The sequence below is a fragment of the Amia ocellicauda genome, chromosome 17, assembly GCF_036373705.1.
Source record: "Amia ocellicauda isolate fAmiCal2 chromosome 17, fAmiCal2.hap1, whole genome shotgun sequence".
NCBI lineage: Eukaryota > Metazoa > Chordata > Actinopteri > Amiiformes > Amiidae > Amia > Amia ocellicauda.
In genome coordinates, this window is record NC_089866.1 from 27,834,201 (window position 1) to 27,861,287 (window position 27,087).

The 27,087-nt window shown below is 39.2% G+C and overlaps 1 protein-coding gene across 4 annotated transcripts in view; it reads right to left on the reverse strand.

Moving 5' to 3' along the window:
• Positions 1 to 27,087, reverse strand: part of emid1 (EMI domain containing 1) — a 180,194-nt gene that overhangs the window by 61,626 nt on the left and 91,481 nt on the right. For all 4 annotated transcript variants that reach the window (XM_066689177.1, XM_066689175.1, XM_066689176.1 and 1 more), the window contains exons 4-7: positions 16,519 to 16,608; positions 15,219 to 15,280; positions 13,553 to 13,685; positions 1,438 to 1,482 (exon numbers count right to left, since the gene is read on the reverse strand). In XM_066689177.1, the coding sequence (XP_066545274.1) occupies positions 1,438 to 1,482; positions 13,553 to 13,685; positions 15,219 to 15,280; positions 16,519 to 16,608 (330 nt within the window). The remainder of the gene's footprint in view (positions 1 to 1,437; positions 1,483 to 13,552; positions 13,686 to 15,218; positions 15,281 to 16,518; positions 16,609 to 27,087) is intronic.

The following is a 27,087-nucleotide window of genomic DNA, read 5'->3' on the forward strand; positions in this document are numbered from 1 at the left end:
CAGTGTGTGCTCGGATTTCAACCAACCCTGTTCCCTTGGTCGGGAGAGTTGTCTAAGGTCCAGGCTATATATACCCCTTTGTTCCTCAAACACCTTGTGAATCTTATAATCTCTCTGAGCTGCATCACCAAGCACTGTTTACTTACCACTGACTCCTGCATCATTGTCCCTGGCCTTCCTTTTGACCTGTCTCCTTGATTTCCTGCATTGCTACTTTTGCCTGTGTACCGTCCTTCCTGCTTGTTTAACAACCACGTCTACTGGATCTCCCTCTGGACTCTGTTTGCTGGTTTCGACCCCTTGCCTGTCTCCGGCCCCACCCTGTGCTTCCGCATTTGGGTCCGAACATCCTGTCCACTGCCCAGCCTTGACAATACTTCTAAAAAAAACCCATCCTGGTTACAGAATTAATCCAAATTAGTCATCAATTCTAATATACAATGCGTTTACTTCCACATTGCTTGCTTTCCTCTCACTTAAAATATCACCCTACAATCTCAGCTTCCTGGAATCATCCAAGATATATTGAAAATAAATATAAAATTACATCTGATAAATTCCAAGATAAGTCAAGTGTTTTCTGCAATTGATTTTAGCATAGTCCAAATTATAAGTGTGCTCATACATGTTACCCTAGAGGATTTGATTAACAATATAAAATCCATCTAGCATCCAGCATCTACAATTGCCTTATAAAGGATAACAGTTTTTACATGAAAATCTTAGAAAAACATGGAATTTGGAATTATATATACAGCTAAACTGGAAAACTTATGAAATTATCTGGAAATACTACTTTAGAGAAATTAACACAAACTACACAATTTAATTTACTCAATATAACTTACTGGACACCATGGAGACTTTTCAAAACAAACCTCAAAGAGAACAGCAAATGTTGGAAATGCTCAGCAGTAAAGCAAGGTATACCCATATGTTTGAATATTGTCAGACTTAAGAAACATACTGGAAAATGGTTATTTCTTATTTTAACATAATATGATCAAACTCCTTAGAAATAGGTCCATATTATATTTGGAATTTAACCAGGACCATCATAAAATGCAGCTCAAAATAAATAAATCAGATCTCTTATATTTACAGCAAAAAGATTAATCTTGAGACATTGGAGAGGAAAACCCTCCAACAGTTGCAAATGACATTGACAACTGCCATATATGTAAAAATATATTGTATAGGTATGCATTTAAACATATCTTTGTATATGTTGTCATCTTTGAAAAGATATGCTGTTTAATTGAGACCACATTTTTTGGGGGGGAAGGGGGAACTCTACAATAAGGAGCTTTAATAAAAAATAAAATTAAGCATTCTATTACTTCTAGCACAGTCAGAGAAGAAAACCTGACAGGAAAATCCTTTAACAGTCCCAAGACCTTTGCAGGAATCATATCCATTTGCAACAACTCCACATACCATCCCTTCCAGGAATGCCATCTTTCCCCCTCTCTCCCTGCGGACCTTAAAAAGAAACATAATTTGTCATTTTTTCTTTAATCTATTTAAGGACAATACAGCATAAAGTACTAAGAAAACAACATGATGCATAATATGCAAAATTTTCAGTAAAAGTACTAGCAAAAGCAGCAAGGCATTTATTGTTTTGAATCTTCAAATGCTGAAAGATGTTCACCATTGTTAATAAAAGTTTTGTTTCCTTCCTGGCAACTGGTGATCTAACTATTTATCTAAATATCTAGATGTAAAGCAAAGGCTGCAAAATGCATTTGGTATAATTGATCTGATTCCAATAGCACAAAGACATATGGCATAATTAATCTGCATTAATTCCACAATGTCTAGAAAACTACATGTTCATGTTCTCACTGACCAAAAAGATATTACAGTAATATTACAGTGAGACAAACAATGGTGAATACAGATTAAACAACTGTCCTGCTACTCTATGTACGATGTACTGGCATTAACTTTTTGATTATGTCAATTTAACAAGCCTGACTTAAAAAGTAAAAACAGGGAAAAACACTCTACAACGTATCATCTGCTAGTAATATATTCACTTTTTATTTTTTAAACCTCTGGCACTTACCTTTGTAGCATTTCAGGTTATTCACTGGACTTGAACTGCTTAAATTTCAATAAAAACTGAAAAAATGGGGGTGTTCTAAAACTTTTGACTGGTCCTTACATACATATATATATATATACACTCACCTAAAGGATTATTAGGAACACCATACTAATACTGTGTTTGACCCCCTTTCGCCTTCAGAACTGCCTTAATTCTACGTGGCATTGATTCAACAAGGTGCTGAAAGCATTCTTTAGAAATGTTGGCCCATATTGATAGGATAGCATCTTGCAGTTTATGGAGATTTGTGGGATGCACATCCAGGGCACAAAGCTCCCGTTCCACCACATCCCAAAGATGCTCTATTGGGTTGAGATCTGGTGACTGTGGGGGCCAGTTTAGTACAGTGAACTCATTGTCATGTTCAAGAAACCAATTTGAAATGATTCGACCTTTGTGACATCGTGCATTATCCTGCTGGAAGTAGCCATCAGAGGATGGGTACATGGTGGTCATAAAGGGATGGACATGGTCAGAAACAATGCTCAGGTAGGCCGTGGCATTTAAACGATGCCCAATTGGCACTAAGGGGCCTAAAGTGTGCCAAGAAAACATCCCCCACACCATTACACCACCACCACCAGCCTGCACAGTGGTAACAAGGCATGATGGATCCATGTTCTCATTCTGTTTACGCCAAATTCTGACTCTACCATCTGAATGTCTCAACAGAAATCGAGACTCATCAGACCAGGCAACATTTTTCCAGTCTTCAACTGTCCAATTTTGGTGAGCTTGTGCAAATTGTAGCCTCTTTTTCCTATTTGTAGTGGAGATGAGTGGTACCCGGTGGGGTCTTCTGCTGTTGTAGCCCATCCGCCTCAAGGTTGTACATGTTGTGGCTTCACAAATGCTTTGCTGCATACCTCGGTTGTAACGAGTGGTTATTTCAGTCAAAGTTGCTCTTCTATCAGCTTGAATCAGTCGGCCCATTCTCCTCTGACCTCTAGCATCAACAAGGCATTTTCGCCCACAGGACTGCCGCATACTGGATGTTTTTCCCTTTTCACACCATTCTTTGTAAACCCTAGAAATGGTTGTGCGTGAAAATCCCAGTAACTGAGCAGATTGTGAAATACTCAGACCGGCCCGTCTGGCACCAACAGCCATGCCACGCTCAAAATTGCTTAAATCACCTTTCTTTCCCATTCAGACATTCAGTTTGGAGTTCAGGAGATTGTCTTGACCAGGACCACACCCCTAAATGCATTGAAGCAAATTGCCATGTGATTGGTTGGTTAGATAATTGCATTAATGAGAAATTGAACAGGTGTTCCTAATAATCCTTTAGGTGAGTGTATATATATATATATATATATATATATATATATATATATATATATATATATACACACACATATATATATATATATACACACACATATATATATATATATATATATACACACACTCAGCAAAAAAAGAAACGGCCCTTTTTCAGGACACTGTATTTTAAAGATAATTTTGTAAAAATTCAAATAACTTTACAGATCTTTATTGTAAAGGGATTAAACAATGTTTTCCATGCTTGTTCAATGAACATGCACCTGTAGCATTATGATGGGTGTATTTTGATAAGAGCATTTTAGCTCTGAGCTGAAGCACTGATCTAAGGAAGACCTCTCCCCCCAAAGTTATCAGATTTCCTTAAAGTGTGGAACTGGTTCCTGCTGTGAGATTTCTGGAGATTTCTGGAGAAGGGGGCCTGTAGGTAATAAAAACTCTTTGAAATGGACGAGAGCCGAAATCCCGACACAGAGCTACGAACCCGGACCCGGCATATCCAAAAGATGGCATGGATTGACATCAGTCATAAATCAAGCCCCCCTCCAATAGGACACTGGGGGCTGAAACCGAAATCCAATCTCAAAAACTCAAGAACCAATCACCTATTGATCTGACAGCCGTATAAAGAACAGCGCACGGTCTCTCTCACTCTCTCTCTCACCTGAACCAGAAACTCGCTGCCACAGCTCAACTTGTAGCTCTGTTGCCCGAACCAGAACCAGAAACCAACCAAATCTTTGCCGGCAAAAGAAGAGTTAAACTGGGAGAATGAGATTGAGCCGTACGAACAATTCTTTTAAAGGACTTTATCAAATAAAGAACTTTACAGACTGTGCATGCCCGGCTGTGCCCACCTAATCAGTGGAGTTTTACAGCTGGACAATTGACTAAGTCGACTGAATACGAAAGTGTCAGTCATTTAAATAGCTATTTGAGTCTTAAGAAACTTGACCCTTGGAACCAAACAGGGCCCTGCTTTCCTCAAAGACTTTGTCTTCAAATAAGTACGGTGAGAGACCCTGCTTGCCAAGAAGATTTTGTGCACAACCTTGGAGCCTTCAAACCAGTGGAAAATCTGTTTGGAAACGACTCTACTTTCGCGAAACCCCAACTTCCAGGTGCATCGACTGAGTGGAAGTTCTTGGACAAAGCCGAACCGGACTGCCTTTGTTCCAAACCACAGGGACCTCATACCGTGTGCTGTTATCTGAGCCCGAAGACAGAGAGGCCTCTCTGCGACGAAGTTCAGATAAGTTTAACAGTTTGGAGTTTGTGATTCATGACATTTGAGAAGTTAATAGACACCAGATTATAGGTGGCCCTGCCTATCCTTAATCATTGAATAATAATCAGTTAAGGGAAATTGTGGTAACAAGTAATGATAGGATCTTTCTCGGCACCTAAACATAAATGAGACTGATATATATATAACGAGAAGTTACCTGACATAAATACTAACCTGCGTAGTTATTTAATGTCTGACTAACAATACTAATGAGAGACTCACCTTCGTCTTACTAACCGGTATTGTAGTCAATGTTCATAACCTTTTTTGTTTAACGATTTGTGTGATATCATATGCGATCCCATGGTCTTTGATTTGGTCACGGAAGTGATTTGTCTTTGATTTGAATTTGAATTTGAGTTGAATTTTTATTAGTTTTCCCTTTTGTATAATTAGTGTAGTGCTACATTTAGTCTTTGTTTTTGAATAAATTTGACAATTTATATCTTTGGAATTGGTGTCTGCGTCCAATTATTACAGAAATTGAGTTCTACAAGATTCCAGGATTCGTGATAAGGTGATACTATAAATTCACTTCTTTAATTGAAATTTATAAGTGTACCTTACGCTACACACCTGTGGAACGGTCGTTAAGAAACTAACAGCTTACAGACGGTAGTCAATTAAGGTCACAGTTATAAAAACTTAGGACACTAGAGAGACCTTTCTACTGACTCTGAAAAACACCAAAAGAAAGATGACCAGGGTCCCTGCTCATCTGCGTGAACGTGCTTTAGGCATGCTGAAAGGAGGCATGAGGACTGCAGATGTGGCCAGGGCAATAAATTGCAATGTCTGTACTGTGAGACGCCTAAGACAGCACTACAGGAAGACAGGAAGGACAGCTGATCATCCTCGCAGTGGCAGACCACGTGTAAACAACACCTGCACAGGATCGGTACATCCGAATATCACACCTGCGGGACAGGTACAGGATGGCAACAACAACTGCCCGAGTTACACCAGGAATGCACAATCCCTCCATCAGTGCTCAGACTGTCTGCAATAGTCTGAGAGAGGCTGGACTGAGGGCTTGTAGGCCTGTTGTAAGGCAGGTCCTTACCAGACATCACTGGCAAGAACATCGTCTATGGGCACAAACCCACCTTCGCTGGACGTGATTTCCTGCAAAACAGGAATGTCAGTGTTCTGCCATGGCCAGCGAAGAGCCCGGATCTCAATCCCATTGAGCACGTCTGGGACCTGTTGGATCGGAGGGTGAGGGCTAGGGCCACACCAACTTGCAAGTGCCTTGGTGGAAGAGTGGGGTAACATCTCACAGCAAAAACTGGCAAATCTGGTGCAGTCCATGAGGAGGAGAAGCACTGCAGTACTTAATGCAGCTGGTGGCCACACCAGAAACTGTTACTTTTGATTTTGACACCCCCTTTGTTCAGGGATACATTATTCCATTTCTGTTAGTCACATGTGTGTGAAACTTGTTCAGCTTATGTCTTAGTTGTTGAATCTTTTTATGTTCATACAAATATTTGCACATGTTAAGTTTGCTGATAATAAAAGCAGTTGAAAGTGAGAGGACGTTTCTGTTTTGCTGAGTACATATATACACCAATCAGCCATAACATTATGACCACCTGCCTAATATAGTGTAGGTCCCCCTTTTGCCACCAAAACAGCCCTGACCCGTCGAGGCATGGACTCCATAGACCTCTGAACGTGTGCTGTGGTATCTGGCACCAAGATGTTAGCAGCAGATCCTTTAAGTCCTGTAAGTTGCGAGGTGGGGCCTCCATGGATCGGACTTGTTTGTCCAGCACATCCCACAGATGCTCTATTGGATTGAGATCTGGGGAATTTGGAGGCCAAGTCAACACTTTGAACTCGTGATTCATCAGACCAGGCCACCTTCTTCCATTTCTCCGTGGTCCAGTTCTGATGCTCACGTGCCCATTGTAGGAGCTTTTGGCAGTGGACAGGGGTCAGCATGGGCACCCTGACTGGTCTGTGGCTATGCAGCCCCATACGCAACAAACTGCGATGCACTGTGTGTTCTGACACCTTTCTATCAGTACTAGCATTAACTTTTTCAGCAATTTGAGCTACAGTAGCTCGACTGTTGGATCGGACCAACACGGGCCAGCCTTCGCTCCCCACGTGCATCAGTGAGCCTTGGCCGCCCATGACCCTGTCGCCGCTTTTCCTTCCTTGGACCACTTTTGATAGGTACTGACCACTGCAGACCAGCAACACCCCACAAGAGCTGCAGTTTTGGAGATGCTCTGACCCAGTCATCTAGCCATCACAATTTGGCCCTTGTCAAAGTCGCTCACATCCTTACGCTTGCCCATTTTTCCTGCTTCTGAAACATCAACTTTGAGGACAAAATGTTCACTTGCTGCCTAATATATCCCACCCACTGACAGGTGCCATGATAACAAGATTATCAGTGTTATTCACTTCACCTGTCAGTGGTCAGAATGTTATGGCTGATCGATGTATATATCTGTAGATATATGTATGTGTATAACACCGGTCAAAAGTTTTAGAACACCCCCATTTTTCCAGTTTACAGACGTTTACAGGGTCAGCATGGACACCCTGACTGGTCTGCAGCTACGCGGCCCTATACGCAATGAACTGCGATGCACTGTGTGTTCTGACACCTTTCTATCAGAACCAGCATTAACTTTTTCAGCAATTTGAGCTACAGTAGCTTGTCTGTTGGATCGGACCACATATACACATATTTGTTCTTATTTCTTAATATTTATGAATGTATGCATTTATTTGAAACTCCAGTAATTGAGTCATATACAATTAATCAGGATAGTAGGCTACTTAAAACAGTTTTCAAACTTTTAATCTCTGTTGGCACAGTGCAAAGTCCTGTATTGTGGGGGTGTTATTTCTTATGTTTTTTCTTTTACCTTTTTAAAATTTAATATACTATATTCAGTAACTAGTGGTAGGCAACCTAGTGCATAGAAAAAAGCATGTAGAAAAGGCATTTGAGTAATTTATATACGGTAATTAATTTAATGGTTGGAAATCTATGTGAAGTATGTCACATAATACTGTGAAAGGAGGTATTTCATATGGAAACCATATCCATTTTCCAGGGGCTACTTTTACTAGGTGACTTAACATTTAAAATTAAAAGTACCAATCAGAGAAACCAAGCAATTCAATTATTAAAATAAAACCTAAACAGGACCACTAGTTGAGAGTGGTACTGTGTATAAATACCCTCTGATGTGGAACAACCAGGGAACCTGCATCAATGCCGCATTAAGGCATTGTATACTTTAGATGTAGTTATTCCATAGTTCTTATTTTAAAACCTAAATATTAGAATTCAGTTAGATAATCAGTTTAATATTACAATTAAAACTCAATCACAACAATAATTAAAACGTTTTTTTTTTTATTGCAACTGGATGAATGTTTCAAACCCTCAGTCTCAAGTAAGAAGACAATTGTTCATTAAATCACTCAATATATGAGAGTAAACAGTTTTATGAATAGGATTAATAAAAATATATTTAACAATAAATATATAGTACTATATATTATTAATCCTATTTTAAATAATTATAATTAAAATAATATATCAATGTTTACTCATACAGTACTGTGCAAACGTTTTAGGCAGATGTGAAGAAATGTTGTAAAGTAAGAATGCTTTCAAAAATAGACATGTTAATAGATTATATTTATCAATTAACAAAATGCAAAGTGAGTGAACAGAAGAAAAATCTAAATCAAATCAATATTTGGTGTGACCACCCTTTGCCTTCAAAACAGCATCAATTATTCCAGGTACACTTGCACACACTTTTTGAAAGGCAGGTAGGCTGGCCCAAACATCTTGGAGAACTAACCACAGTTCTTCTGTAGATTTAGGCAGCCTCAGTTGCTTCTCTCTCTTCATGTAATCCCAGATAGTCTCAATGATGTTGAGATCAGGGCTCTGTGGGGGCCATACCATCACTTCCAGGACTCTTAGTTCATCTTTATGCTATTAAGATAGTTCTTAATGATTTTCGCTGAATAAATTTGGGGCCAACCAGATGCCTCCCTGATAGTATTGCATGATGGATAAGTATCTGCCTGTACTTCTCAGCACTGAGGAGACCATTAATTCTGACCAAATCCCCAACTCAATTTGCATAAATGAGGCCCCAAACTTGCAAGGAACCTCCACCATGCTTCACTGTTGCCTGCAGACACTCATTTGTGTACTGCTCTCTAGCCTTTCTGCTACTGCCTTCTGCTACAGCCAAATATTTCAATTTTTGACTCATCAGTCCAGAGCACCTGCTGCCATTTTTCTGCACCCCAGTTCCTGTGTTTTCGTGCACTATTTTCTGCCAATTCTGAACTGATGGCACTGCTGGACATCTTCCGATTGCGAAGGGAAGTAAGCATGATGCATCTTTCATCTGCTGAAGTAAGTTTCCTTGGCTGACCACTGCGTCTAGGGTCCTCAACGTTGCCCGTTTCTTTGTGCTTCTTCAAAAGAGCGTGAACAGCACATCTGGAAACCCCTGTCTGCCTTGAAATTTCTGCCTGGGAGAGACCTTGCTGATGCAGTATAACTACATTGTGTCTTGTTGCTGTGCTCAGACTTGGCATGGTGTATGACTTTTGACAGTAAACCGTCTTCAGCAACCTCACTTTGTTTGGCTGTTCCTCACCCAGTTTTATTCCTCCTACACAGCTGTTTCTGTGTCAGTTAATGATTGTGTTTCAACCAACATATCAAATTGATGATCATTAGCACCTGTTTGGTATTACTGTTTAATCATACAACTGACTATATGTGCCTACAAAATCCCTGACTTTGTGTAAGTGTACCTAGAAGAATTGATGCTGTTTTGAAGGCAAAGGGTGGTCACACCAAATATGGATTTGATTTAGATTTTTCTTCTATTTGCATTTAGTTAATTGATAAATATAATCTATTAACATGTTTATTTTTGAAAGCATTCTTACTTTACATCATTTTTTCACACCTGCCTAAAACTTTTGTAAAGTACTGTATATATATACACTCACCTAAAGGATTATTAGGAACACCATACTAATACTGTGTTTGACCCCCTTTCGCCTTCAGAACTGCCTTAATTCTACGTGGCATTGATTCAACAAGGTGCTGAAAGCATTCTTTAGAAATGTTGGCCCATATTGATAGGATAGCATCTTGCAGTTGATGGAGATTTGTGGGATGCACATCCAGGGCACGAAGCTCCCGTTCCACCACATCCCAAAGATGCTCAATTGGGTTGAGATCTGGTGACTGTGGGGGCCAGTTTAGTACAGTGAACTCATTGTCATGTTCAAGAAACCAATTTGAAATGATTCGACCTTTGTGACATCGTGCATTATCCTGCTGGAAGTAGCCATCAGAGGATGGGTACATGGTGGTCATAAAGGGATGGACATGGTCAGAAACAATGCTCAGGTAGGCCGTGGCATTTAAACGATGCCCAATTGGCACTAAGGGGCCTAAAGTGTGCCAAGAAAACATCCCCCACACCGTTACACCACCACCACCAGCCTGCACAGTGGTAACAAGGCATGATGGATCCATGTTCTCATTCTGTTTATGCCAAATTCTGACTCAACAGAAATCGAGACTCATCAGACCAGGCAACATTTTTCCAGTCTTCAACTGTCCAATTTTGGTGAGCTTGAGCAAATTGTAGCCTCCTTTTCCTATTTGTAGTGGAGATGAGTGGTACCCGGTGGGGTCTTCTGCTGTTGTAGCCCATCCGCCTCAAGGTTGTACGTGTTGTGGCTTCACAAATGCTTTGCTGCATACCTCGGTTGTAACGAGTGGTTATTTCAGTCAAAGTTGCTCTTCTATCAGCTTGAATCAGTCGGCCCATTCTCCTCTGACCTCTAGCATCAACAAGGCATTTTCGCCCACAGGACTGCCGCATACTGGATGTTTTTCCCTTCTCACACCATTCTTTGTAAACCCTAGAAATGGTTGTGCGTGAAAATCCCAGTAACTGAGCAGATTGTGAAATACTCAGACCGGCCCGTCTGGCACCAACAACCATGCCACGCTCAAAATTGCTTAAATCACTTTTCTTTCCCATTCAGACATTCAGTTTGGAGGGAAAAAAGTATTTGATCCCCTGCTGATTTTGTACGTTTTCCCACTGACGAAGAAATTATCAGTCTATAATTTTAATGGTAGGTGTATTTTAACAGTGAGAGACAGAATAACAACAAAAAAATCCAGAAAAACGCATTTCAAAAAAATTGATTTACATGTTAATGAGTAAAATAAGTATTTGACCCCTTCGATTTAGTACTTGGTGGCAAAACCCTTGTTGGCAATCACAGAGGTCAGACGTTTCTTGTAGTTGGCCACCAGGTTTGCACACATCTCAGGAGGGATTTTGTCCCACTCCTCTTTGCAGATCCTCTCCAAGTCATTAAGGTTTCGAGGCTGTTGTTTGCCAACTCGAACCTTCAGCTCCCTCCACAGATTATCTATGGGATTAAGGTCTGGAGACTGGCTAGGCCACTCCAGGACCTTAATGTGCTTCTTCTTGAGCCACTCCTTTGTTGCCTTGGCTGTGTGTTTTGGGTCATTGTCATGCTGGAATACCCATCCACGACCCATTTTCAATGTCCTGGCTGAGGGAAGGAGGTTCTCACCCAAGATTTGATGGTACATGGCCCCGTCCATCGTCCCTTTGGTGCGGTGCAGTTGTCCTGTCCCCTTAGCAGAAAAACACCCCCAAAGCATAATGTTTCCACCTCCATGTTTGACGGTGGGGATGGTGTTCTTGGGGTCATAGGCAGCATTCCTCCTCCTCCAAACACGGCGAGTTGATTTGATGCCAAAGAGCTCGATTTTGGTCTCATCTGACCACAACACTTTCACCCAATTCTCCTCTGAATCATTCAGATGTTCATTGGCAAACTTCAGACGGGCCTGTACATGTGCTTTCTTGAGTAGGGGAACCTTGCGGGCGCTTCAGGATTTCAGTCCTTCACGGCGTAGTGCGTTACCAATTGTTTTCTTGGTGACTATGGTCCCAGCTGCCTTGAGATCATTAACAAGATCCTCCCGTGTAGTTCTGGGCTGATTCCTCACCGTTCTCATGATCATTGAAACTCCACGATGTGAGATCTTGCATGGAGCCCCAGACCGAGGGAGACTGACAGTTATTTTGTGTTACTTCCATTTGCGAATAATCGCAGCAACTGTTGTCACCTTCTCACCAAGCTGCTTGGCGATGGTCTTGTAACCCATTCCAGCCTTGTGTAGGTCTACAATCTTGTCCCTGACATCATTAGACAGCTCTTTGGTCTTTTGAAATGCGTTTTTCTGGATTTTTTTGTTGTTATTCTGTCTCTCACTGTTAAAATACACCTACCATTAAAATTATAGACTGATCATTTCTTCGTCAGTGGACGAACATACAAAATCAGCAGGGGATCAAATACTTTTTTCCTTCACTGTATATTTATCCCCAATACTGTGTGTTGTTCCTCTGTAAAAAGCTATTTAACAGGCAATACCTACTGTAGATCTCCATTTGTGTTCTACAATTCATGTAAAATTAATTCAGGGATATGCATGAAGGGAATGATATATAAATATGTGGCCAGTCTTAATTATAAGTGTAATTATCAACTGCCCTGTTATACCAAGTATGTCTGATGGCTGAAAGACATATCTAAAATCTAAAGCAAAGTCATGACTGGGATCATAATGTCTATAGCACAGTTCTGGCTCAGCGATATATTAGTTTGAAGCAAATCTGGTGACATAGTTAGTCACTTCATCATCCTTTTTATCCATTAGCCTCAAATCATGAAAAAGAATGATAATAAAACACACATGGTGTTATACTAGTTTCAAAGCACTGTTCAGAGTTATGTCTTTTTGTGTTTTATAATCATGTAACCCATGATTTGGTCTAACAGTTTTAAGTTAAATACAACTTATTAACTTATAACTGCATTCAAAACTACAAAATATGTATCTGCTTTTAGCATTCAAAGTGGCCTCCAAGATTCAGAGATGCTTCAATTCTCTCTTGGAGAAGTTTTGTGCATGAGAATGTCAGGGCTCTGAAAAAAGTGCGTACCTTGGCCAGTTTATCGCTGTTTTGTAATTCCAAATGAAACTTCAAAACAAGCTATGCACATTTTTTTATTTTACAAACAGCTGTCTAAAAATTAGAAAGTTAAACTGATTTATATATATTTGCATGTTTGCATCTACTGTCTTTCTGTAAGATATATTTTTTCCTGATGAAGAAACAAAGGGGAGTCTAAACATAGCTAACATCACTCCTGGCAGCATTACAGACAGGGAACTCTTTCATACAGAGAAGTGGGTGCTCCACAGAAATCTAAATGCCTTTTATTTCCTGCCAAGTCGAGCTACAGAGAGAAGCACAGACTTGGTATCCAGCTGGAACGAGAAAGAGAGAAGGCTGGTAGTTAAAGATACAGACAGATAGAAAGGCTTATTCAAGAGTGAGAGGGAAGGATAATTGATTGTAGTGGTGTTTCCTGATGGGGAATGATGCACACTACACACAGTTTATGTTTGACCAAAAACATTCAGGACTCACACAATATCCTGTTAAACTAATCGATTATAAACTGATGACTCAGAAGACCATGATATGATAACACAGGTTGTTCAGGCTGTTGCACAATGAAACCAGTCCAGTATGGAAAAAAAAAGAGGGGAATAAAAAAAGCTGTACCAAAATGTTCTTGTCATTCTTCCAAACTTGCAGCCTGGTGCCAGTAAGAAACTGTCCTGTTATTAGATATGTGCTGTTGCTTAGCATATACAGAAATACAAAAAGGTAGCTGTCAATAAAAACACTTGGCTGGCAATAATGACAGGATGATACACCTACCCACTGGCCCCTGTAATCCAGGGATACCCTGTGCAGGTGGCACCCCCAGAAGGGAATATGACTCCCCTGCAGAGTTCCCCTTGGCCTGTAAATTGTGATGTGAGGGGGAAGAGGGCACAGACAGCAGGATAACCTGGAAGATTCACAACAGAAAACAAAACAGAAAATCACAGAAAAAGGCTTCTTAAATCATGTGCACTCCAAGGCTAGTAAGATTAATGTGATCAAGGATGATTTTAAGAGTATTTTAATTTCTATGAAGTCTATACAAAAAAAATGAATGTTTTTTATTAGGGCTGTCAGTCAATTAAAATATTTGAATGGGCATTAGTTGATTAATGGGTAGATTAATCGGTGACTTATTAATATAAGTGTAACAGTCTTTAAGTGGTTGTGCCACACAGTAATACTTTAACAAATACTAGGCATTGATATTACAGTATAACAACACTGAACGAGAATGGTAAGAAAAAAATAGAAATGTATTGTAGCGAGCGGGGGTCTCATTTAATTTTAAAGGACGGACTGCATACAACAGTTCAAAGCAATGTCGGGAGTTTATTGCACTTTTTCCACACAGAACTAGGGATCCCTATTGGCTGGGACCCACGCCAAAATAACAGAAATAACCCCCTCTAACTCACAGATTGCGGTGACACTCGCACACATCATCCGCTCACTCTCGCTGCTCCGCGCCAACTCACTCCTCAGTCAAGATCCCCTTCTCTCAATTCCCTGCCAGACTGAAGCTAGACTGTCGTTTTTCCCTATTTGCGGCTTGTACCCTTCAGTTTGTGCGCAGATACTGTACTTGTAGCTCTCGTGATGTGATATCTTGCGTGATTCGCTTTATAATTTCACAATAGAAGGGCTGAGCTGGTCAGTTTGACCGATTTAATTTAAATGACTCTGTTTTCCTGAATACACTGTGCATACCCTTTCATGACTTTTCCTAAATATATGCATTAAATATGCCTACGGCGTTTTAGCTGCATAATCGCCAATCAAGTTTAAGTCGCAATCTCTGCCTCACCTACAGTCTACAGTCTTACATGTGCTTGAAAGACACACGCATTGTATAGCATTACAACTGTCTTCTTACAACTGTAGTCAGACTGAATGGACACAGAGTGATACGCCGCAAATAAACTTTCACTTATTTGTTTTGACTGTGCAGTGTACACATTTAGAAAAAAAACGATGTTATTTATACCAATCATTTTAATGTTTTATGTTCATATTTTTATTTAAATACCATTCTCCATTTGTGCTAGTTTTATCCGATTGTTTGAGTTTCATTAAAGAGCTATCGGTTAAAATTAGAGGTTTCGGCTCTTGTAGGAAGTTCGAAATGTCGGCACTCTTGTGTTAACTGTATAATCGTCAGTCATTATATTGAGAGAAAAAAACTGCTTGATTAAATAGAGAAAATATTGAACATTGATCAATTCATTAGTTCATTATTAGACCCGATTAATCGAGGCAGCCCTAATGTTTATATATATTCTTACTTTCTGTATAGCTCTTTGGGATTCTTAATGAAAGCAACTTTATCAATGACATTTATTATTTTTATGATTATTACAGAGATAAAGACTTTTCATTTAAAATCCTTTATGGCATGAGCCTCATAGTTTCTCTTACAAAGATGTGTAATTTTGCATACCTTGGCTTCCAGCGAGTTCAGCCTGTTAGTCAGTGCAGCAATTCGACTGCAGTTCAAACAACCTTTAACGAGAAAGTGAGAACAGAGCTTATGCGGTTTCTGTCTTCATAATTAAATTGGTAATTGAAAATGATCTGCAGTTGTTCATCAACAATGAAATAACATGTAAAAAGCATATATGAACACTTTAAAAATGTCAGACCATCCACTTCATCTTACACTGTGCATCTGAAAAGCTAACAGAAGGGTTAAAATATTGTAAGGAGGCATAACTTATAAAACTGGAGGCTCACCGGGGGTTGCGAGGGTAGAATTAACACATCCTTCACTTAAGTCTTTCATTTAAAACTTGTCCGTACTGAGGGTCACTGTGGTTGTTCAAATGGAATTTTACTAATACTCTCAAAATTCAATTAGACTGCATTACTTCATACAATATATTTGTAATAAACATAGCTGCAAACACATCTAAAAGTAGATATGATTTCAGCTTTGACTTTTGTTTGACAACTTTTTCACCTGATAATCAACTGCAAGAAGTTTGTCTGCATCCTTCAATGTTTTTCACCAAATTTTGTTTATAAATATCTGTAAATGATGGTCTAAATTCAGAGTTAAAGAGAAACATTAGAGGACTGTACTCTGTTTGTGCCCTGGCCTTCGTAATAAAAAATACTGATTGCTGACTCAATCAATTGCTGATGAAAATCTTGTTGTTTTCAAGCCTATCCCGGCAACTCTTGGATAATTGCACATAGCTCAAATTTGAATCACCAATCTCATTATAGAGCCTAAACTAGTGATGGCTAATCTACGTCCCCTATAGGCAAAACACTCTACTTTAACTTTGGTGAAGTCATACTAGTTAATAAGTATATTATTTAATTTTTAAGCAGGAAAGCAGAGCTTCCAATGAAAGATCTACATTACGAAAATACAGTGACCTCTGCACAATTTGCAGGCTATAATCTCAACTACCTACTCTTGCACTCCACTGTGTGGATATCCTAATCCCAAGGGAGCCAAAGGAAGAGCATTATGGGTAACACCCAATTAGAATACACCAGACTGTGCAGGCTATATGTACTGGACATTTTCCATGATGCTGAAATTTGAAATTTGGTCTCAATAGTAGCCTTTTTGAAGCATACTGTCCTTATCAGACAGGACGGAAGAGAATGGGACATGTGAAAAGGAGGCTATGGTACCATCTGACATCAATAAATTGTTTAAAAAGATTGTGATGGTTGGAATTTATGGCTATTGTAAGTTAATGTAACAAGGGAAGCTAGAGACTTACTTGAGAGAAGGTCACCAGTTCGGGTCAGTGGCCTACGGAGGATTGCTTGCTTCCTCACAGCCTCCTGGACTTCCAGATGATTTCCTGATTCTGAGGAAGAATAAAATAAATAAATAATTTTGAGATTCAAGTACCAGTCAATGTGCAGAACACAACCTGACTTTTAAAGCAGATATTTATCATCCATGTTTTCCGGTGTACTCATAATGGAAGCTTACGTAATGCAGTTAATTTATTACAGGGTATGCTGGGGCAAACTGAAAGAAATGAACATTTAGTTTGTCATTTGAAATTGAGTTTTGGACAGAAGAAAAAGGAAACAAATTATACACACAAATCACTTTTCCCTTGTTTACACTAAAGAACAGTACATTATATTATTTTCAATTCATTATTTATTAATCATCAATCATCCAGCACTGCACCATTAATGACTACATAATTTTTTTATATATATACTATTTTAGTTAGAGCGACACTCAAAGAGTGCCCTGTCTCTTTAATTCGGGTCTCTTGCTTGAACACAGTGACCTGCCAGACTTTTTTTTCCTGGTGGTAGCAAATGAAGCCAGATTCTCCTCTGGCTCTGAGAAAGTTCTGTTCCAATAAAGCAGAAAAATCACACACATACATAAGAAATATAAGAAAGTTTACAAATGAGAGGAGGCCATTCGACTTATCGTGCTCATTTGGTGTCCATTAATAACTGAGTGAGCCATGGATCCTATCTAGTCTATTTTTAAATGTTCCCAAATTTTCAGCTTCAACCACATCGCTGGGGAGTTTGTTCCAGATTGTGATGACTCTCTATGTGAAGAAGTGTCTCCTGTTTTCCGTCTTGAATGCCTTGAAGCCCAATTTCCATTTGTGTCCCCGGGTGCGTGTGTCCCTGTTGATCTGGAAAAGCTCCTCTGGTTTGATGTGGTCGATGACTTTCATGATTTTGAAGACTTGAATCAAGTCCCCACGTAGACTCCTCTGTTCCAGGGTGAAAAGGTTCAGTTCCCTCAGTCTCTCCGAGTAGGACTTTCCCTTCAAACCTGGAATAAGTCTGGTTGCTCTCCTCTGAACTGCCTCTAGAGCAGCGATATCTTCTTGAATATGGTGCCCAGAACTGTACACAGTATTCCAGATGAGGTCTAATTAGTGCATTGAACAGTCTTAACATTACTTCCCTTGTTTAAATTCTACACACACCTGGTTTTCCACCAGATAACCGAGAGAACGGGCCTGTGAAACTGAGGTAGCGTGCAAGAGGGGAGAAGGAACAGAAATCAAAATCTGGTCTGATTATTTAACCCATGTGAACACTAAAATTCTGCAAAGACTGGCTCCCCCAATCACGGTGCCGCCCTTGTTCCTGCATGGGTCTAACCCATGAATCCGGAACTCACTATTTCCCGCTAACTAACAGTAATAAGCATAATAACATTAAAATAACTACCGCATGTGCCCCCAATACACAGACAGACATAATGCAATCCCACATATCCACTGTCCCAGATCCCTACAATATATTAAACAGTATATTTTACTGATATTTCACCATACGTCTGCTAGCACAAATTCCAGTTATATATATATTTAATTAAAAATAACACTAACCTTTCAAAACTAGGGTTGCATCTCCTAAAGGCAAGTAACCAATCAGAGGTATCATACACATTCTGCCCCCGGATCAGTTCTGTCCTATGGACAAAGTTGCTTTCCTAAACCTCTCTTTCTTGATTGGGCAATTGACTTAAGAAAGCCCCAGTAAGCACAGAGAGTTTTTGACTGGTTAGAATTATTTGAAAGAACAAACCAAGAGGTAGTAATACTGGTATTTGGGAACATTATGCAAGCAGGTGATCGGCTGTAAGAGCTTCATGGTGAAATTATAAAATATCAGTATAATATACCCTTTAATATATTTACATTTTGCATATAATTAATACTGGAACTGTTGGTAGGTGTACAGAAAAAGTAGCCTATTTCATGTTTCGAGATATCTCAATAAATGGACACCTATTGTTTTTCTTTGGATTATTAGGCTTCCATACAGGAAGTGCTAGAAACCTATTGTCTTGGTTAGGATTTTTCCATGGTTCCATGCACAAAGGCTTCCTTGCACATTTTTTTTTTTTTTCCTTCTGCCATAACTTCAAATGCCCCTAAAACGCTCATACAACTTGCAAGTGTTGTAGGAAACACTAATGCCTAGAAATGCAGTGAAAACTACGCGTGCTAATCACATGGAAATCCTACAAAAATGATCTACTCCATAACCAATTGACACATGCATATGCCACTTAATTCTCATGCATACCTTATGCCACACTATTATGCTTGTTCATCAGAACTTGATCGGTAGCACAGTTTGGCCGCCATGTTGCGTTCCCTGAAGCAACATCCGGTGCCTTGTACTCCACAACCGTAATGCCCACTGAGCCACAAATTGGCATGCATGACACTAGTACAGAGTACTACCGACATTGATCTAGGCAAACTGCTACACATAAAAACATGGCTGCCATGGGCCAATGAAAAATAACATATGCAACTGCATCACACTTGTTACACAATTTTCTGCACAATGTAAAACACTACACACATGAAACTTTATACATATGTTCATGATCATGCCTTGAAGTTACAACCAGAAAATAAAGTTTATGGGGTACATGGTTAAGCCGCCATATTGGATCTTGCATTTTATGCATGAGCATATTAAAACAGCCACTGCTCCGGAGCTATAGGACCCAGTGTACTCAAACTTCGCAAATGTTACATAGATACTGTAATCTATCAAATTCAAAAAAGGCATGAGACTGCGTGCAAAAACATGGCTGCCACAAGCCAATGAATATGCATGTATGAAAAATATGCATATTTTGAAAGCATGACATTTGACCCCAGAAAAAACTCATAGGCCATATTCAAAAATTCACCACAATTGGTACAATACAAAAGGGTAATATTATGCTTGATTGTGGTGAATTACGTCACTGTGGTGATGCGCCATTCAGCAATTTGCGTCACAAGATGTCACTTCCGGCAGCAAATATCTTCAGAACTGAAAGACTTACATTTTCAGTGAATTACTCTAGTACAAAGATCTGTCAAAACTGATGAAGCCGAGTTAATAGGACACAAAACATGGCTGCTGTACACCAATCAAAATGACAGCATTTCAATAAGCCACATACTGACATTCGTTACAGATCTCTACTTCCATTATGTAACCAAACTTGGAAATTGCATTCTGCATCTTGAATGACACAAGCATGAAAAATAGAATTGTACCTTGCATAATAGAAGCATGCAAACAAGAAATGAATGTGTGCACAAGGACATATATAGGTGTACCCTGGTTCCCACTGTGCTGAGGTAGTTCAGAAGTAGTTCAGAGAGCCTAAAGATAGGGTTGCTCCATTGTTGTGTTCTGTAAATAAAGCTGTTGCTTTAACTCAGACTCCATCCTATTGTTTGTTGTTTTTGTTGTGAATTCAAGTAGCATAAAACCTACAATGCTCACAATACATTTACTTTAAATACCCTCCACCCCACAGAGATTTCCCATGATGATGGACATCTGAACTGTTCTAGGATTTGCCTGAGGACAATGAAGGGATAGGATATTTTTTTACAGGGTGGCTATTTGTGGAAGTCCTTTCCGTTTCAGTTATTTGAGAACTGAGTTGGTGGAGTAATTAAAAATCATAAATGTATTGGTTCTAAAACAAAACTTTAAATAAGTACATATAGTATCCCATTATTTTTTTCTTGAAGAATTGCATCTGCATAGCACTTTTGGTTGGGTTCCAAAAGTACTTTGGGAATCTACACCTGATTGTATTTCATAAGAGTGAAAGAAACACATACACATACACATACACTGCAAGAACACATTATTTTTCATGCTTATTTAATTGAAAGTGTTGGATAAAACAAATGGAACATGCAAATATGTACTTCATATACTAGGAATGATGTTTATGTATGTATGGTTATTATGAGTATGACGTTTCTGATTGGATTGCCATGTCTAAAATGATAATATGCATTTTCACATTAAATATTGGAAGGCTTACATAAGAATGGAGCCTTTAATGTCTAAAGGGATCTGACAGAAATAGGGTCTGGCTCAAAACAGGTCTGGCATAAACACAGCTGGTGGCAGAAACTTTTGTGCACTCTAGATTTGCCTGGTTGGTATAGGTGTTTCCAGATATATGGGGGAAGCAGTTTCTAAATATTTGCAGAAGGTGTTTACAATTTATGAACTGCAGTGTCCCAGTAGCCAGGCCTCTCACACTGTCCCATTCACTCTGACATCAGCTGGCCCAGTTGTTGGCAGGGGCCCAGGACTGGAAAAACCTGTTTGGCAGCCACACTGACAGCCGTCCCGAAAGCTAAACAACTTCCCTCCACTGTGGCTGGGGTTACCTAAACAAGCCCTCCCCAAGAAACCAAACATCATGGCCTAGGACTCGCTGAGGGACGTCCCAACGGAGGTTCACAAAGTTAACTATTCCAAAGAGACTGGGAATCATCACACGGAGGCTTCGCATTACGGCAGGAAAAACAGGCTTGCAGAAAGAGCAAAAACGACTGAATCGTTTTTTAGCTTTGACCATAATAATAAACCTCAGAGCTTCATTTTTATTTCTAATGCATGAAATTCATAATGTATGTAAGGTCAAAATTCTACTGATAATGACAAACGAGGAAGAAATAAGTCTTGTAAAAAGCATCTAAACATCTTTGCATTTTATGACCAATTTCTGACATTTCTTTAATTGCAGAAGCTTTATGCAGTGTGGAGTATTTATTTATTGATTTATTTATTTATTTTTGTGCTTTTCATTGCTGAATCAGGCTTAATGACCTGAAAACAATCACAAATAAATAGATAAATAATCTGGAGGGAAAGAGTATTTGCATCATCAGGATAAACAAATACATATTGTATGGACATTATCTTAGATTATTATACTAACCTTAAGTTTATTAACATAAACACAGCACAGCCTAATTTCAAATCAGAATGTGTACAGATAAATATTGCTTATGCCATTCCTATATAAGGATTTTTAATACTACTGGACAGACATAGTAGGTATCACTCTAAGAGAGAATGAACTGCACATTAGGATTGTTCTGGTATGATTGATCTTCATTTGAGTATATTGCCAACACTACTGAAATGACTGGAGGTATATTTAAAAGTGATTGATTTCAATATTCAGTTTAGTGATATGCAGAGAAAGAACCACATTCTTAACACAGTGTCAATGAAAGCATTGTAGTGTGTTTACAGGGGAAAACAAACAGCTTTTGATTTAATATAATTTAAAACAACACTGAGTGATGCTTCCTTACTTTCATGGTTTGAAAACAGTTACATATACCATAAGCAAAATATAATACAAATAGAGAGAGATGGAGTGGGAGAATGGACCTGTGCTCATTCATTTTTGCCCAGATGAGGAAAGAAGCAAGCTAAGACTAAATTAGAACATGTTAGCTACCATACAACATGAAATAGGATGGGATAAAAGATTAGCTGAAATCTTTATTATACTTTCCAAAATGTGTATCTTCATCATATTTCAATATTTTCTAAAACAAAAATTTTCCATAGCTGACCCCAGCTTGTATGAACAGCACTGGAGCACTGGAGCTGTTGTTTTCCAGACTTAACTGTAATTAAATGCAGTGTCAATTGCATGATTGCATGATGTCTCTGTATAGAGAAATTTGGAGTAAGAAGTCACAATTATGGCATCTAGTAAAATGTACAAAATGTATACATAAACCATCGTCTTTTACAAATGTTCACTAAACATTTTTAAGGAAAATATATTTACAACATGAGGGTATAATTACAATGATATTGAAATAATGTCCTGAACTTTACTTAAATAGTCTATAAATGAGGGTAACTTCTAATGCACAAAGATTAAAACAAATTGCATTAAGATTGTGCAACAGGACCCTAAACACGCAAGATGTCAATTATATTTGATGAAAAGAAAGAAAGGAAGGAAGAAAAAACAACAGATTTTCAAACAGATAAGCTGTTCCTTAGTCCAATTAATTAATATAGTTTTGTTTTTACATGTTTGCAGTCAAATAAAAAGCATCTAAAAGATGCCAATGTTTTGTTTTGAGAATGTTAATACATTTATCCTGTCTTTTGTAGTTCTAGTTAAATATAATTTCTAAAAGAATGAACTTGAACACAGGGTGCAAAAAGGTTTTGTTTGCATGGGGAGGAACAAAAGGAAAAAAAAAATTGTATACAATTGTCATGTGAGATTAAATTGTGTCTTTATTTGAAAGAAGAGTTATTTAAGAATTGGCAGTAAGATGGGTGGTGATCCTTCCCTTTTATAATAACAGATTATAATCTTTCTGTATTTACTTTGACCCTGAAATATAATAAACCAGTGCCATGAACATTCAGCAGGTCAAGTGATGCATTTTTTTTTTTTTTTTTTGAGAGTCAACATTTAGTGTAGCTGTCAGGTTGGAGCTCCCGGCCCGGGATTCGAACTGTACACCATCGACGCCCCTCTGAGCGCTCCGCAGCACAGCAGCTCCAGCGCAGTACAGTGTTAAGCCCTCTATGCCAAAAGACTGTGTCTCCCACCATGAGACAAGGAACCCAGCCATCACCTCCACACTAGTCATAGGCCCTGGTTCCTGAAGATTAGGGCTACAGCCAGGGAAACCCCTCGACCACTGGCCCCCTTGACTCATTTAATTACATGTTACCGATCTCTTCTGTCCAGTACATTAATGCACTCAGTTGTTGCACAGGGTATCCTAGATAGGATCTCAGCAGGGTGTAACTCCATATTCCATGTTGAGGAATTGAGATCCTTCTTTGACAGACCTGTCTACATTGCTATAGAGATGTGAGTGGGAAAAAAAAAAAAAAAATCATAAAATTGCACCAGTCCTGTTACATCCCTGCTAGCACACAATGTTGTAGCAACGTAATTTACAATGCCACAACATTGTAGAATGTTGCGGCAACATTGTGTGTTAGCTGGGTATTGGCTTATTATTATTATATTTTTATAATAATAATAATAATATTTTTTTAGTTGAGGAATTAAAGAAACGTACACCACTGCAAGAACTGTAAAGGTTGTGTACTTTGTGCGGTTTTAACGGATCCAATGGGCAATGTCCTTTTCGGATGACTACAAATGACGTGTTGGATCCAGTGTACAACGAGGGCATAAGCACACTGACATTAGCATGCATTGAGAAAAGTATTGAACAACTTAGCTTATTTAATAAATAAACTCATCAGCAATATAGCATAGTATAGTTTTCTGAAAGGTTTATGATTGTCATTGTGTCATTATAGTGGTATATCTTAAAATAGCTGCACCAGTCTGGGGCGAGACGGTTTATGTAAATAGGAAACTCCTTAGTTACCGCACACACTGTTTAATAATCGGATAAAAAAATCATACATCGCCTTTTTCGTGATCCGGATTCAGTGAGCCTTGATTCTGTTAGTTCAACCAGTCCCAGGACAGAAAACAAGTAACTTCAGTTTGTATTATAATGCAGACTGTTACAAGGCCAATTTTAACATTAAAATGCTTATATAGATTATATGTATATTTATACTTCTGCGTAGGTACGCATACACATTATAATTGTATATTATACAAATAATATAAAGGAATATAAAGAATACGTAGGCTATAGGCATTGCTTTTTTATTGCTTTTTAATGCATTTATTAAACCAGCAAATCAGGTTGGACAACTCGATGTAAATATTGTCTATTTAAATAAAAACTATCCAATTTGTGAAAGCATGGCTACATGTACATATTTTGTTGAAATAGATAATCAGGGTTTCATGCATGCACATAGTGCAGCAGCATGCAGCACATTCAAGATCGAGAGCCCGGATCGGATCCCGTTAGTACAACCTGCCCCTGGTCTTTAGAGAAACCAGCAAATAGGAACTGACTCTTTTGAGTCGCTGTTCATGTGGTGATTACTTTTTGGAGCTACTGTAGATGGGTATTTTTGGAAACACTACAAAGAAACTTGCAGTGTAAAACATCCTTGAAACTGAGCAAAACAGATGTTAGGACAGTTCTGCCCATCTGCCCTGTAATCTTGCTTTTTAAGGATGTTGTCCATAATTTCTTATGTCAGCTTCCTATGCCAACTTTTTGCTTGACAGCTAATGCTTCTCTATGTGCAGTTTTCAAATAACTATGTAGATTGCGGTCTTGATGTCTTATTTCACAGTACATATTAAGGATATTTACTAGTTTTTACTCTATTCTGCACAGTAAAACATTTATCATATATTTATTTATATTTCACCTTTTTTTAAGTTTTGTACCACAGATCTCATAACCGACCCGTCCCCAAACTAGAATTTAGATCTTCACAGCTAAATTGTAGATATTTAAACCTTAGTAATCCAGGATTTTGCTTCTAATTCTAGAAAATACTTAAAAATACTTTATTAATCTCAAACTTGTAAATATAAAATATTATTATTTATTAATGTGCATCCCCCCATTTTCACATAAGCATCATCCTAAGGAATTTTTGTGTGAAAACAGCATTTCAATAAAGTTCGAATCTCGCAGCACAGCTCCTTGCTGAATTAAATCTAAAGTATGAGGACCTGCGAACGGGGAGGAGACGTGTTTTGCTTGCGTGACTTCCGAAATGGGTGGGCAGTGCGAAAGGCACCGCGAGCCAATCACAGTGTATGAAACTGAAGAGAAACCGAGGAGGCGGAAGGACAGTCCAGTGTAGGGTTGGCAGTGCTCCGGGTTTGCTGGCTCCAGCTCCGGAGTGGCTCCAGAGATTCACCTCCAGCTCCAGGCCAGCTCCAGCAGCCTCAGCTCCAGCTCCGGATCGGCTCAAGTGCAGGTCCACACTGCTGCTCCAGCTCCGGCTGATTTTAACCAGCTCCAGCTCTGGAGCCACAAAAAACAATGCAAACTATGATGCGATCATTATTTTTAAACGTTTCCTTTTTACTTCTTTTATGTAAATAACTGTTTAACAAAAACAAAATATTATCCTGAGAACATCATCCATACCATGAAGCATGGTGGTGGCAGCATTACACAAAATGGATGCAGCAAGTACAGCAAGTACAAAGAAATCCTGTACAAAACCTGCTGAAGTCTGCAAGAGACCTGGGACTTGGGAGAAGATTAATCTTCCAGCAGGGCAATAACCCCAAACATACAGCCAAAGCCACACTGGAGTGGATTAAAAGTGAAAAGGTCAGTGTCCTGGAGTGGCCCAGTCAAAGCCTGGACCTCAATCCAATTGAGAATATGTGGAAAGAGTTAAACATTGCTGTTCACCAAAGGTCCCCATCCAACTTGATGGAGCTTGAGCAATTTTGCAAAGATGAATGGGCAAATATTGCTGTGTCCAGATGTGCAAAGCTGGTAGAGACTGATACACATACACTCATGGCTGTAATTGCTGCCAAAGGTGCCTCTACCAAATATTGACTAAAGGAGTGATTACTTATGCATTCAATTATTTTCTGTTTTGTATTTGTAATTAATTTAGATGCAGATCGTATTTTTCACATTGACAAATATTTGGTGTTGATCAGTGGCAAAAACTCCTGATTAAATCCATTCTGATTTCATTTTGTAACACAATGACATGTGGAAAAGACCAAGAGGGGTGAATAATTTTGAGAGCCACTGTAAAATCAAGCCACACAGCAGTCTCCTTAGACAAACATTGGCAGTAGAATTAACTTTACTGAGAGCTCATTGACTTTCAACGTGGCACCGTCATAGGATGCTACCTTTCAAACAAGTCAGTTAGTCAAATTTCTGCCCTGGTGAGCTGTAAGTGCTGTTATTGTTCAGAGGAAACATCTAGGGGCAACAACAGCTCAGCCGCGAAGTGGTCGGCCACACAAGCTCACAGAACTGGACTGTATACTGTGTGTGTATGTGAGTGCTGAGGTATGTAGTGCATAAAAATAGTCTTTCATTGGTTGCAACAATCACTTCCGAGTGCCAAACTGCCTCTGGAAGCAACGCCAGCAGAAGAAGTTTGTCAGGAGCTTCATGAAATTGGTTTCCATGGCCAAGCAGCCGCACAAGCCTAAGATCTTCATGCGCAATGCCAAGCGTTGGCTGGAGTGGTGTTAGCTAACCACCATTTGACCTGGGAGCAATGGAAATGCGATCTCTGGAGTGATGAATCATGCTTCATTGAAGGGAAATCTTAAGGTTACAGCCTACAATGACATTCTAGGTGATTTTGCACTTCCAAATTTGTGGCAACAGTTTGGGGAAGGCCCTTTCCTGTTTCAGCATGACAACCCGTGCACAAAGTGAGGTCCTTACAGAAATAGTTTGTCGAAGGACTTGACTGGCTTGCACAGAGCCCTGACCTCAACCCCATCCCACCTTTGGGATGAATGGAAAAGCCGACTGTGAGCCAGGCCTGATCGCCCAACATCAGTGCCCGACTTCACTAATGCTCTTGTGGCTGAAATCCCCTCAACAGTGTTCCAACATCTAGTGGAAAGCCTTCCCAGAAGAGTG